Source organism: Xiphophorus maculatus, chromosome 17 (assembly GCF_002775205.1).
Source record: "Xiphophorus maculatus strain JP 163 A chromosome 17, X_maculatus-5.0-male, whole genome shotgun sequence".
In the NCBI taxonomy this organism is placed as follows: domain Eukaryota; kingdom Metazoa; phylum Chordata; class Actinopteri; order Cyprinodontiformes; family Poeciliidae; genus Xiphophorus; species Xiphophorus maculatus.
The window spans coordinates 3,442,084-3,455,910 of record NC_036459.1 but is presented as its reverse complement, the minus strand read 5'-3'; the positions used below and the strand labels follow the sequence as shown (position 1 = coordinate 3,455,910).

General features: G+C 39.3%; 1 protein-coding gene across 1 annotated transcript in view; it reads left to right on the top strand.

Moving 5' to 3' along the window:
* The window catches only part of snd1 (staphylococcal nuclease and tudor domain containing 1), a 188,817-nt gene that overhangs the window by 126,772 nt on the left and 48,218 nt on the right, over positions 1 to 13,827 (top strand). Inside the window, exon 18 of the mRNA XM_023350655.1 lies at positions 9,602 to 9,743. Coding sequence (XP_023206423.1) covers positions 9,602 to 9,743 — 142 coding nt within the window. The remainder of the gene's footprint in view (positions 1 to 9,601; positions 9,744 to 13,827) is intronic.

Below are 13,827 nucleotides of genomic sequence, written 5' to 3'. Positions count from 1 at the left end.
CTTTTTTTTTATCCCTTGAAAAAGAAACCTTGTACAAGAGAAACGTCAGGCATTTGAATCATAATACAAAACACGACATGTGGGAAGTGATTCAGACTTGAACTATGTCAGATTTTTTCTTTAGTGCTGTGTCCTTCTCCTTTCTTTATTTTCATACTTCTTGCTCTGCTTTTTTCCCCTCTATGCTCTTCAGCGCTGCCATATTAACCCCTCTGTCAGTCTGCGAGTCAGCGCCGTCGCCACTGCCTCACTCCCACCAGCAGCCATCAGAAATCATCTGCAGAGAAAAGCTCAAGAAGCAACAAAGCCACCATGGCAACTGTTGGCAACACATGTAGCGTTTTTAATTACCAAGCTGATTAATTGCTTTTTAATTGCATACTTAGACAAAATAAACTTCTGTCCCCATTCCCTTCTTTGTTCCTTAAACTCTTCAGTAATTTCCAGTGATCAGCTGGAGAGTGTCCTCTCAATGACAATAATCCTGTTGAGCTGAAAGGCATTTTATAGACTAGAGCGACACAAAAGCAGCAAAGAGTAGAATAGGGACACATGAGCTTCAAACTGCTGCCTCCTCTTAACTCTGCATGCTGCCAAGGCAGGTGGGCACATTTCTGGGGAGCCCAACTTCACCAATACATCTTCAAGGTTATATAAAGGACCCTTACTGACAAAATACGTAAAGATGACATTTTTAAAAGCAATGTTATCTGTTTTGATTACATTACTTGCCACTGTGAAATGAAATAAATGAAAATTGTTACCTTGGAGACATATTCACTTGGAAAGAACTTGAGTACTTTAGGATCCAATCCGGTTGTCCGGTTATGTATTCTGCGTTTGTATTCCGAGTTTCCATTCATGGCTGAACAATGTGAAAATTGTCCATCACCTGACAATTTCTTGGTGCATCTCTAACAAGTAATCATTTCTATTATGATTTTTATTATTATCATTCATCACTTAGTGCCCAGTCGAAATGACAGTGAGACTAAAGATGCTGCTTGCTTGATCACCCAAATACCTGAAAATCAGTGAGGCCAAACAGTTTGTGTAATCATAGTAAACAAAGCCAAATCAAGCCCTGTTCGTCTCTGTTTCCTCCCGCTTTCTTTCAGTAGCAACTCATTTTGTCATCAAGGTTATGGTGACGGTTAGTACATTAGGAGACCTTTCCTGTTCCTGACGTATTTTACTCGCCCTCCATCCCTGCATCGGTTCTCATCATTCGTCTAATTCCTTTGAAGAATGAAAAACTCAGCCGTGTTCCGCCATGCTTTGGAGTGGTGAACTTTAATTGCGTGCTTATTCCCCGCTGTTGTTTTATGATTATTTTTTTCTTTTATTGCTGTGATCTCTCTCTGCTTGATCATGTTCTAATGGCCGCGGACAGACACAGTCACCGCTCCGGTTAGAAAAACAGGCCATTTGATGTAAGGCTCCATATGCCGGAGCAACTGCCTCCGGGGAAGATGTGTGTGTGTGTGCGGGGTCGTGTGTGTGTGTGTGTGTGGTGGTTCTGCTGTGTGTCTCATCTGCATACGGCGCTCCGATCCTCTCAGCCGTCTGGTCTCCCATGCCAGCGGAGGAGGGTGGCACCTTTAAGCACGTTAGCACAGGTACAGGTTATTTTTGTGCATCGCTTTGATTATACACCCATTTGCTCTGTTTCTATGGCAACCTTATGCTCCCTCTCGGTTCTCATGTTCATAGCACCCATCTTTGACAGGTGCAAGTTAGAGTTTAATGCTAATTGCATTTTGTCTGCATGACGACAAGCCCGTTCCTCCTCCAGCTGATGCAGTCGTGTTCAGGAGGATCAATTTGCGTCGATTTAAAAAAAAAAAAGAAAAACCTTGCAAGTGCCCGGCATGATAGCCTCAGGTTGCATTCAAGCCCCTCGCCGTCTCGTACGTGTCTTCTTGCCTGTATGCGGGTTTTGGCAGCGTAAGTGGGGGTCACATTAGGCGTGTAAGCTGGGGTTGAGTAGCCTCGCTGACTGCCTGCTGCCTCTTTGATGGGAGAACATCTGTTGGCTGTGATACGAAGCTGGGGAGGATCTCTTTCTCTCTCCTTCTCCTTCGCTCCTTTGCTTGCTTCGTGGTCTCCGTTACGAATTCCCCAGCTGCTTCGCTCTCTCCCATCTTCTGGGGGAAAAAGAAAAAAAAACCTGCCTACCCGTCCCCCACCACCTGTTCAGTTTTAATACATAATTTATCTGCTAAAGTAACCACATCTGAGAGACTCAACCCTATGTCCATTTCCAGTTTTCTGTCAGCTTTCTGTCTTTCTGTCAGCCTGCTGGCTGAATTAAAGTTTTTAATTTACTGCCTTCAACCTGCAGAAATGTGCACCATTAAGGAAGCAAAACTTTAAAAAAATTAAAAGAATTATTACACTAATTTACCAGGAGCGAAAATCATGTCTAAATTTGCCCAATCTGTCAACTTTTTACTAAGTTTAACATTCATCCAAGGACTGCAGCTGTAGATGAAAGGAGTGCACCGTCTTTAAGACGGAGCACAGCCTGAAACTGTCAGCACTCATTACATGTTTGATTACATTTTAAATCAGAAGCCACTATTTTATATCTGAGTTGCGCAGTTTTTCTACTGGCTGAATGGAATGGATGCATGTCTCTGAACAGATCAACTATCAGATAGGCCATAATCATTCTGGGCCTGATTATTACGCAATTACCATCCCTTGCAAATGTATGGATGCCTCAGTTTTCTATGCTACAGCCACAAACTAAAGTGCATTTATTTTGTATTTAAATTTGTGACATAGCATTATATTGACCAGCACATAATACATGGTGTTTAAATAATTTTTTACTAGTTTGTGTATGTAATACTTTTTTTGATTTGCTTTTGCCTTACGTGATCTCTTGATTTATTCTTGCTTCTTTATTGTGGCTGACATGGGGAAAAAATACAGAGTTTCTCTAAACATATTTTACTGGTGCTGTGTGATTTCAGTTTTTACTGTTTTGAAATAAGCCTGTCTGCAACTTGACATGTTTTGTTACCAAGTCCTGTTATGTGGCCTTGCAGACCAATAACCAGTCATATTATGTTACCTCAGTTTGACAGGAACTATGTTGCTACTAAGTCAAGTCTGTACCCAAACCAGTTCCCCAAGGTCACAGCCATAATTCATTTGTTTGTGATCTTTTTAATGTATGTATGGTTATGGTAATTATCCTATAATTGGATAGATTAAGACCAAAACCTTGAACAGCAGACAAATCGTCTTTCCAAAGTCTCCCCTTCCTTAAATGCTTCATCCTTTTGCTGAAGCTGCTTTATTTGAGCCGCCAGGGTTAATGTGCGACATCACTAACCTCTTTGAACCCTAGAGACGGGCGTTTCATGGTCCCAGAGGTAATGGGTTCATGTCTTTTCACTTTAATGGAACAGAACAACTTGGCCATCCCAGCACCTGTCACTCAACTCTAATATCCGGCCAAGATTGATGAGGCATGTTCTCACAGGAAAGGTGTTCTGCTTGAAGCAGACATGGACGCTGCAGTGACCTAGTGTTTTGCAACAAAATATAAGCCAATCATTGTAAAACGGGCAGTAAATCAAAGTGCTGGGCTATGGTAACTCTCCTTTCAAACAGTGAAGCTGGGGTTTACCTTTGTGAGTTCAAAGACTTACCTGGAATCAGCCTCTCATTATATTAGTCACTGGTGGTGAGTCATATTGGTGTGTATTGCTGTTATTAGAGAATAAAGTGTACGAAGCATTTGTGACTACTTCAGTGTGCGTCATTATTGAAATGACCTCATGGAAAGTATTTACTTTTTTGTTTGTTTTAAAAGAAATGCCTTCTATTAAAATTACATTATATTATTTTTATTTATAAATCTTCTACATATATTCCTTTTTCTCTTAAGGTACGTAGCATTTTTTTCTTAGCGTCGGGCTTCAATTTGAACAAAACTTTAATTTCTGTATTCTGACTGGTCAATTGTTTGGGCCTTATGGTGTGAGTAACCTTATTGATGATGAGTGTTTATTCTGTAGAAACCATCGAACAGTCTGCATTGTAATTATCGTGGTTGTGATGAGGCAAAGAATCTGACTGAAGCAGCTGTCTGTCTTGTTGATCATTCCTCGCCTCTAATTGTTTAGTCGATACAGACAACATCGTTAAGGAACAGGAAATCCGGGGTCGCCCACCTTTCTGCTTCACAAACCTGGAGCACTCATTAACACGATACCAGTGCTGTTTTTTTAAATGAGCTCTTAGCATGCCAATCAAATCCTCCCCGTGGCCGAATAACAAACATGTCTTTTTTTAATGTTACATCAATGAGATGTGGAGGGAACAATGTTCTTTATCTAAAATCTTAGAGAAATGTTTATGTATCGATAATCTTTTCTGTAGTATGTTAAAATTGAGCAGTCTGGGCGTGCCATGGTGGCGTAGGGGATAGCACGACCCATGTTTGAAGGCCCTGAGTCCTCGATGCGGCTGTCGCGGGTTCGACTCCCGGACCCGGCGACATTTGCCACATTGCTTCCCTCCTCTCTGTCCCCCTTTCCTGTCAGCCTACTTTCATATAAGGGACACTAGAGCCCACAAAAGACCCCCTGGAAGGGTAAAAAAACAAAAAAAAATAAAAATTGAGCAGTCTGAGACGTGTTGCACTTCCTGGCCCACAATTCATAACAGTGGGGCTCTGCCCCTACCCTGCATGTATGCATTTATGTCTGAATTAATGAGTGGAGAGATGAGTGCGGATTGGTCTGTAGGATATGTAGTGAGTTTTGAAGACCAACAGCAGAGCCTTCTCCACCTCAACCCCTAACTCCTGTATGTGAAAAGTGAATCATTTTCTCTCGAACAGATTCATCAGGGTCATAATGGGGCTAAATTGATTAACAAAGGGCATTTTTATGACTAACACCACCCTATTGATTTCAATTGTCCTCCACAGCTGATTACGTTATGAATTAATAACAGAGCTACATAAAAGACATGCAAGAAGATGCACCTGGGGTGTGTTGCTCAATCTTTTAGTTGGTTCACAAGTCCTTCAATTTTTTTCTGTTATACACAAGTGGGTCATTTATTGTGATGGAGTTACTTCCTCTGCTGATGTGTGTTGGAATCAGATGACTCATCTGGGTATTGCTGCCGTCACTGCATTACTTTTGTTGGCACTTACGAAAGGAAGACTACGTCTCCAATGAGTTCTTTTTAATATCAAAGAATAATAATCAGTGTTTACCTTAATATAAAAGCAGAGTTGACACTCCTTTTGCGGTTTGTAAAAGATTAACATGTTTAAACGCCAGGAAGTCTGTGGTAAAAGGACCGGTTTTATTCTCCACCTGTGAGATATGGAATTTGATTTCAGTAAAAATAGAAACTGGCCTTCCTGTAAACTTGAAATGCATGGTGTGCCTACAGATGATTCATAGATATTGCTCAGGTGATAAAATAGGCAATGACAGGGGTAGACCCAAAAGATTTTCAATCCTAAGCATCTTGGGAAAATAGCAGAAAAACATTTCTCCATGGTTTATAATCTATTTCTTGATTCACCAACACTATTTATGGCATTTGTGGTCATTTAAAGTGTAACTTCTTGAGAAATTTCTGCTGTAATTTTAATAAAATGTAGTATCCATACACAAAAATTGGATGGAAAATAAACCCTTCAAATTGGCAAATATGATTTTTGATAAGTAGGTAATTTCCAAATTAAAAACATTGAGCCAGCCAGGTACCAATCCATAACAAACTGCACTAGCCACCATTTTTATTTAATTTTTTTAAATATTTGTCTTCTTTAAAAGGGATTGATTTAAATTTGAGCACATCCCATGTTACATAGTAACCATATACAACACTTCAATTGGATCTATACTGGCTGCTTCTGTCATACATGCTACATGTAACACCTCACGCTCATTACCATGTTGACTCAATTTTCATTCTCACCCCTTCCTCTGCCATAATGTGTGTACAGTTATCCAACTGTGTGGATATTAATATACTTGTGTGTGAATTTGTTCCGCTACGCCCATATCCCGGTCTTGAGGGACACTTTGTTCACTTCAAGCCGTAAATATTTCAATAAATTCAGCCCAAGCCAGTTGGCAGACCTCTTAACTACCTGAAGAAGAGCTTTACTTGCTGTTGAAGAGCCTCACTTCAGCCAGTAGAGTATCTCATCCACCAGGCTGACAAAATAAAGCTCTGTAAAACTGCTCAACTTCAGGTATATTATACTTTACGGCCATGCAAATTGGTATGCAATCTTTAAATCTTCAACTTCTCAGTTCCAGTTCTGGCAATTGAATCCCAACTGTGGATTTTCTGCTTGTGGCGTGTAGTTAAGATTTACTCAGAGCAACCACAGAAAGATCTCTGATTGGGCAATAAGGAATAGATATTAATGTGAGGGGATGGGAAAACATTTCTCTTAAAAACAAAACATTGACCACAGTTGAGATGCAGTGAGAGATCCACATGAAATTCTGAAACCAGGATCCAATAACTCTATCCTCCAGGATAAAAACTCGCTCCTGCACAGAGCCAGAGTGTTTGGAGTGGAGAAGATGGAATGGCTTCCCTCGTTTTTATTCCTTATTGTTGTGAGAGGGTGCAATCATCCAATCCACCAAGCAGTTCCAAGCAAGAGTGATTACCAGGTTTTGAGGGCATTAGCCACAAGTTTTGCTGTGTTGCTCATTGCATGGACTTGTAATCCTTGCAAGTCTTTCCTCCAGGGTTTTTACACATTCTAGAAAACTATCAAAAAGTATTTTCCAGGCCTGAATTTATACCTCCTAAATGCTTTCCTTCTGTGTTCTTGCAGCCATCCCTGGGTCATTACATCTTTCATTCCCTGTTCTTGGTAATTTGTAAGTCCATCTTTCTGTTCTTGCCTCCTTCTTTGTCTGTCTCTGTTCTTCCTTCCCTCCTTTTGTTCTTACTGTCTTTTCTCATTACCTTCCTAACTTCAAACCATTCTTTTATCCTTCCTTTCTTCCTTTTGTCATTTCTCTTTTCCACCTCCCTGTCGCTCCTTTGCTGAATTTTTTTTCCTTGTTTTTTCTTCTCTCCTTTCTCTTTTCTATCGTTCTTTCATCTTGTGCTTTCTTTCCTTCATTTCATCCCTCTTTATAGAAACACCGGTCATAAATTCATTGTTGGTAGCACACAAGAGGGGCCGGAGAGAACAAACAGAACGAAAGACATTTGCCGAAGGGGAGACACAAAAGCCAAGAAACAAAGTCATAATTTCAAGTTTTCAACATTCAAACACTATAAAATATGCTTGAACACTTTATCTTTTATTATACGATTCTGATTGCCATCATTGAGCATATAAGCAACCTTCTCCCCCATCATCGCATTACCCTCCCAGATTAACTTGTCACTCTCTCGGGTGTAAATGTGTTCTTCATTCTACAGCTGCCATGAAGGTCATCCTGGTTTCCATCATTAGGACTTGTTCTCCCTTCAACTCCAGCTTAATTGCCTGTTGGTTAGGCCCATTTAGGTGTATTTCTTCCCCCCTCTCTCACATCACTTCTGGCAGCTTGGTGGCTCTCGTCTGCGGCTGTAGTTGCCGCGTCGCATACCTGCATTCAAGTGGAACAAACAGGACGGTTGGCTGCTCACGGAAGGTCATCAGCCCTGGGCGCCGCAAGTGCATGAGTTTGCATTTTTTTTAAAACGACTTGGACTATAGCGTCTCTAATGGTGCATTCAGGCAGGGTGCAAAACAAGTTTTTATCCTTTTGTAATCATTCTAATCACCAGCGTTTTGGCAGCGTTAGACACAGTTAATGAATTGAATGCACAGCGCTTTATGCTCTTTCATAAAGGCGCAACAAAGAAAGCAGCAGCAGCTGTGGTGTGTTTGTCTTTCTCTCCCCACAAATGTTTTACTGCAGACAGAAGAATGCAAACTGATGAAGCTGTTCGGGACACCTGGGAGCCGGAAAAAAAGTTGATGTTTTTGTTTATAGGCTGTCGTCCAATGGGTAATACTTTAAAAGGAGCTTTTTGTCTTCCATTCTTTGACAAGAACTTTAAAAACAAAATCAGTGGAAATTAGTTTGGTCAGCCTTTTATTTTTTTATTTTTATAATCTAATAATTTCTCGCCCCCTTGAGACCGACACACCCTTGCTATCGGACATCATGTCCTACTCGGATTTCCAACATTTGCTACCGCGGTAAAAGTGTTGCAGTGATGGCCACCGGGCTAATGAATGGTGACACCTAATCTTTGTCATCCCTAATTGGTGCTGCAGGTTTGATTAAAAGCCGAGTCATGTCAGCTCCCTCAGAATGTGGGAAGCATGTTTATTACGGGATGCGGTGGATTCCAGGGTTCGTCAGCGTGCTTGTAATGTGTTCATTCGGCCGCATATGTTTGCTATGCTAATATTGCACACACCTGCCTGGTGCTGAGGCAAAAATCCTGCTTGATCTTGGGCTTTGTGAAGCGTGGCTGCATTTTTGCTCTTCATTAACCTTGCTTGCCCTCAATCCCTGAAATTTCATCTTGTTTATTTTCTGTCAACCTTCTTTTCTCCCTTTTTTATTTCTGCTTCTTTTTTTCATTTTTAAGCATTTTTTTTTATTCCAGATGAACTCAGGTTCTGTTTTATGAATTTCCTCATTCTGACATTGAAGGTTGACAGAGAGCTGTCTTTTTAGGGTTAAAATCAGTTTTTCTTGCAAATCCTGCTCAATTATATGCATATAAACACAAATTAGCAGTCAGATGCAGCAGCAAATTAAGAAAAATAAATGTTGTAGCTCTTGACAAATAGGGAAAAAACCCAAACAGCTAATCCAATGACCAACCAGATATTCCTGAGCTTTTTTTTTTCATCTGACCTTTTTAAAATAAAATCCTTCCTAAATTGCCAGTAGATAAACAGCACCGAGTTCTGCTGCTACAGCCCCACAGAAAGTTTAAGCCCAAAGCGCCACTGCACTTCTCGACTTTAGAACTTCCTGCTTTGGTGCACCTCATCTTCCAAAGATTCCTCCACGGGGAGTTTATTAGTTTCCTTTCATCCTCACCATCTTGTGCTTGAATGCGTGCTTAACACCATTGCTCTATTGAAGTTGTACACAAACACGTAACATTCTGTGTTAATAACCACCCACTCAGTGCACTGCCTCCCTTGCACTCTGCGAACACACTCACGCACACACCTACTGATGTCCACGCAGTTTGATTTGTGGCCCAAGGCAAAGCTGTTCTCCCTAATGAGCCGCCTGCCCTCTGTTTTTCCAAGGGAGGTGAGGGAGAACTAACCTTGATGCAGCATAGAAGGGATCCAACCTGCTTACACACACAAACTTGAACTGCTGTGCTTGTGAAAGAAACTCTGTGGCTGTATCTTTTATCCGGCTTGTGACATTATCACCAAGTTGATGATGTTGAAGTTAACCTCATCATATGTCTAGATGTACCATATCTGCCTGAAATCAAGGGAGATATTTATTCGTATTTGCGTCACAAACCATTTTCAGGTTTATTGAAACTATGCATGAGCTGTAAGTCAAATTTTGGAATAACTGAGCTGTAACTTTTTTCTCTGTGTTCTTAGATCTGGGCCAACTACGAGGAGAAGCCCGTGGAGGAGGTTGTGCATGTCTCTGAGGAGAAGGAACGTGTGGCCAACTACAGACCCGTATATGTGACTGAAATCACCGACACTCTGCACTTCTACGCCCAGGATGTGGAGACGGGTACAGACACTTTCTCTGTTTTAATATATTTAAAATGCATTTCCACGTTGTGTCGTACTGCAACCACAAACTTTGCTTGCTGTTAGATCTAAAATAAGTCAAAATAAGTAGTGGATAAGGAAAGGAAAAATACTAGTCAAAGTTAAAACTAGTATAATATTTAAGTTTTTTCTTTCTAATAAGGGAGGGAAGGAGGGATAAGTAATATTTCTTACTACTCTTCAGTTTCGCAGTTGTTCACTACTTTGACTTGTCATATAATGCTAATAAACGACATTACATTTAATAAATGACATTACATTTTCTGGTTGTAACAAGACAAAATGTGAAAGGTTAGAAACACTTTTGAGGAGAACTGTACATTGTGGCTCAAAAATTATAAAATTGAGGAAGCACCAGGAGGCTGGCTGATTTTAATTATGTAAAATATTCATTTGTACATTTTAGCTTATCTTCATACTGCAGTGGCTGCTTGTATGGAAATAATCAGTGTCTCTGTAGAAAAGTGAAGACCAGGGTTCTTTAACTTTCTGCTCTGCTTTTTTACCTCCACACTGATTTAATTAATGAGAATTAATTCTGTTGCAATGATGTTGACTGCACCTCTTACCTCCAACATTTTTCTCACTAGTGGAGACCCAATAACTGAACCTCCCTCTTGTTTCTACTAATAAATGGTTGTAGTAATGAAGAGCGATGGCTGCAGGCGCTAACAATTGGGGTCCAACTTGATTCCAAGCATTTAATCTTCCAGAAGTTGTTCAACTCAATGAGCACTCGAAAACCTACTTGGTGCAAAAATCACTTAATTTTCCACCAGGGTATTTGAACCATCATTCTTGTTGGGACTGATATCATGTGCAGAAATGGAAAGGGTGTTGTCACTCTGTGACAACAAATGTCAAATTTTATTCTACTTGGAAAAAGAAGAAAATTCCGAACTATTCAGATTTTGGAATTAAAAAATGGCATAAAACTCTTAAGTTGTGTCTCGGAGTATACCGCCTCACGTTTTGAGCTCTGGGAAGTGACAATTATTACATTATGATGCGACCACTTTGCTTTTAGTCGCTTGAAAATGAAAACCACAGAAGAAATAAAGAAAACTGGTTTTCTTTCACATTAATTGCCAATTTGTTGTGCATGCGTTCATGCTGCTTTGTATGCCTAAAACTTTGATCAAGAATATCTAAAGACAGGCCAAGCTTATGTTTTGGTACAGTTTGAAGTTTTTTTTTGTGAGTGTTCCAAGAGTCGTTAAATAACAGCATAATTATCCTTGCAGGCAATACCAGAAGCATTTAGAGAGTTTACTGTAGCAAAAAAGGACTAATTAGCCTCTTTTGATTCAAAATGTGTCCATTCTAAGTTAGTTTGTGCTCAGTTTCACATGTAATAAGACGATTCAATAAAAACTACTTTCAGCATATTGATTTTTTTTTTTCGCCAGAATGGAACAGATCTGAACTGTTCATAGAAATTGTCTCCATCTGCTAGGTCATGGGAGCTGCCCTGAATTCAGAAGCCTTCCTGTCACTCCTGCCCCCTCATCTGTCTCCACTAGCTGTAGACGTTCAAAGGCCATGAAATCAAAATTGTCCATCTTTTCTTTTGTTTTTTTCTTTTTTTTTTGTCATTTGCCTCCCCCAACATAATTAATGAATTTACCTTCAATTAACAAGGTTTTAACTCAAAGAATATAACTCACGAAATCTAATTTGATCATAACAAGCATATATAAACCTTTCAGTTTGCAGCTCTCTCTATGTTTCATCTCTATGCCCTAAAATCTCCAGGTTCCTTGAAATATGTGGAAATATAATGTTATTCCTTCTCTTGCCGTGAGCTATAAATTCAAATCAAAACCGTAGCGCCGCCTCCGGCTACGGTGCTGCTGCCCCAGTCAGTCGGGATTGATGCTCTGATTTTTGTCTGGGTTTTTATGGTTCAGAATCACGTTACAGCGAAGGGCCAGAAATTTGACTTTACATGTTCAAACCTGAAGTTTGGATTAATGCCACTAGCAGCCCTTGTGGTCTTTAGGAGAAATAAATGCTGAATAGTTCATCGTCTTGTTTTTCAAGTTCTCTATATATCTTGGACATTAAGGAAGAGCAGGAAACGGAGTCTATACAACTTTTCCCGCCATGTAAAATTGTACACAAACAGCGTTTTTTCATATTGCTGCTCTCAGTGTATTTTGACAGGAGAGCTATGAGTTATTCAATCTTTTCTCATAAAAAGCCTTTATTTTAGATGATCCAGCAGTGCTGGCGGCTTCTTATATATTTATTTTTTTCATTTAATTGGCTTGTGTTCTTCCAACAAGCAGCTTATAGGGTGGTTTCATAAAACAAAACAAAAAAAATGTTGTTCTCAGCAGGGGAGTAAAACCTGACTGGTCCTCTTCCCCTCTGCTTCCCTCTCCTGTTGGGTTGCTTGGCTCTCCGTCTTCTGTCTCCTCCACTTTCTCCACCTCCTCTCCTGCCTCACAGTTCCTTTCATTTCTGCAGGTGCGCACTCAGAGCTGCATTAAGTCATCTAGGCTTCTTGAGTTGAACATCAAAGTGTTAGAGGCTGTAAAATCACACGAGCTGAGTGCTTTAAAATATTACATGCCCTCACCCCACAACATTTCTTAGTGAGCAAGTTTACACACAGATCCAGTGTGAAGCAGAGTACTTTAGTGTTTACAACAGATGACAATAGGCCATCTTAAAAGGAAATACACAAGTGGCTTCCTCATGCGCGCCCATGTTAATGATATGAGCCATTTTGAATGGCTTCATTTGACTCTGTTAAGCGAAACTCCAACCATGTGTAAAATATTTTTGGTTATATCATATTAACCAGCAGCCAGTCATTCATACATTTAATTTTGCAACTGTTTTTGGAAGATACTTCATTAGTGCATTAATCCAATGCTATCCTGAAGACTATGATTTAAATTGTACCCGATTTTCTATCTGGTAAAATTATCCCGATATAAAATCTATCCTTTATTTTCTTCCGGTCTCTTTCAGTTTAATTCCTATAAATAAACAATTTCACAACCTTTTATGAAAAAGTGTTTATTTACACATACACTTTTTAGCATAACTAAGCTAAAAATGCTCTGTATTTAAATTTTTTTCTTAAGAATTTAGCATGTTTATGTTTTCATTAACTGTGGTTGTGATAGATCTGACAAATCTTAAATCCTGATAAAACCAAATTAACTGAGGGACCCACTGCTGATCGATTACTATACTCCAAAAAGCCTTTTGTTTTTTTAAGAATATATAGTTATTGCTTTATTATAGAAAATTGCCGTAAATCGTTGATTGTTAAAGCAATTACACAATGTGCAATTTCAGGCACGGCTGGTGGCTAAAAGCTCCTTTTGGTACCTGATAGTTAAGTATGTGTAAAAAAAAATAAAAAATGCTGAAAGTACAGAATAGGAAATGCACCACTTTAGAAATTTGTAACAAGTTTTTGATTAAAATTTTTGTTAATGTTTGACCTGCCTGCTCTGATTTTTAGCCACTTTTGATATATTTATCAATTTCATCATTCAAGAGTTTTTAAGTACATCATTAAAAATCTCATTTTCAATTATTTGTATTATCAATGGTTAATTATTTTCAGAGCTGAACAGTTGTACTGTTTATTTAAGCCATTTTTAGCATCTTATGTCAGCATGTTTAGCATTAATAAAACAGCATTCCCTGTGTCTATTCTGTGGAAATTGTAGATTCCTGTTGTGAAAAGCTGCTAGCCTTTCCAAATCACGTTCCATGACTGTAGGTGAAAGTTCAAAACAATAAAACAGAGTTACTAAGCTTCACTTCATTTGGCCTTCTTGTTACCTGCTGAAAGCCATGGTAAACCTTTCTCTAAAGCTACAGTTTTTTGTTTTTTAATTTGTTTATTTTTTTCAATTTTGCCAAAATAACACACATTTAGAAAACAGTGATAAACAGGCTTCACATAACTATCAAGAGTATGGCAGAAAGAGATCAAATCTTCCAGGAATCAGACTGATGCAAAGAAAAATTATGTATTTGTTAGAATTATAGTATACTTCTCACTGGAAGAGAAT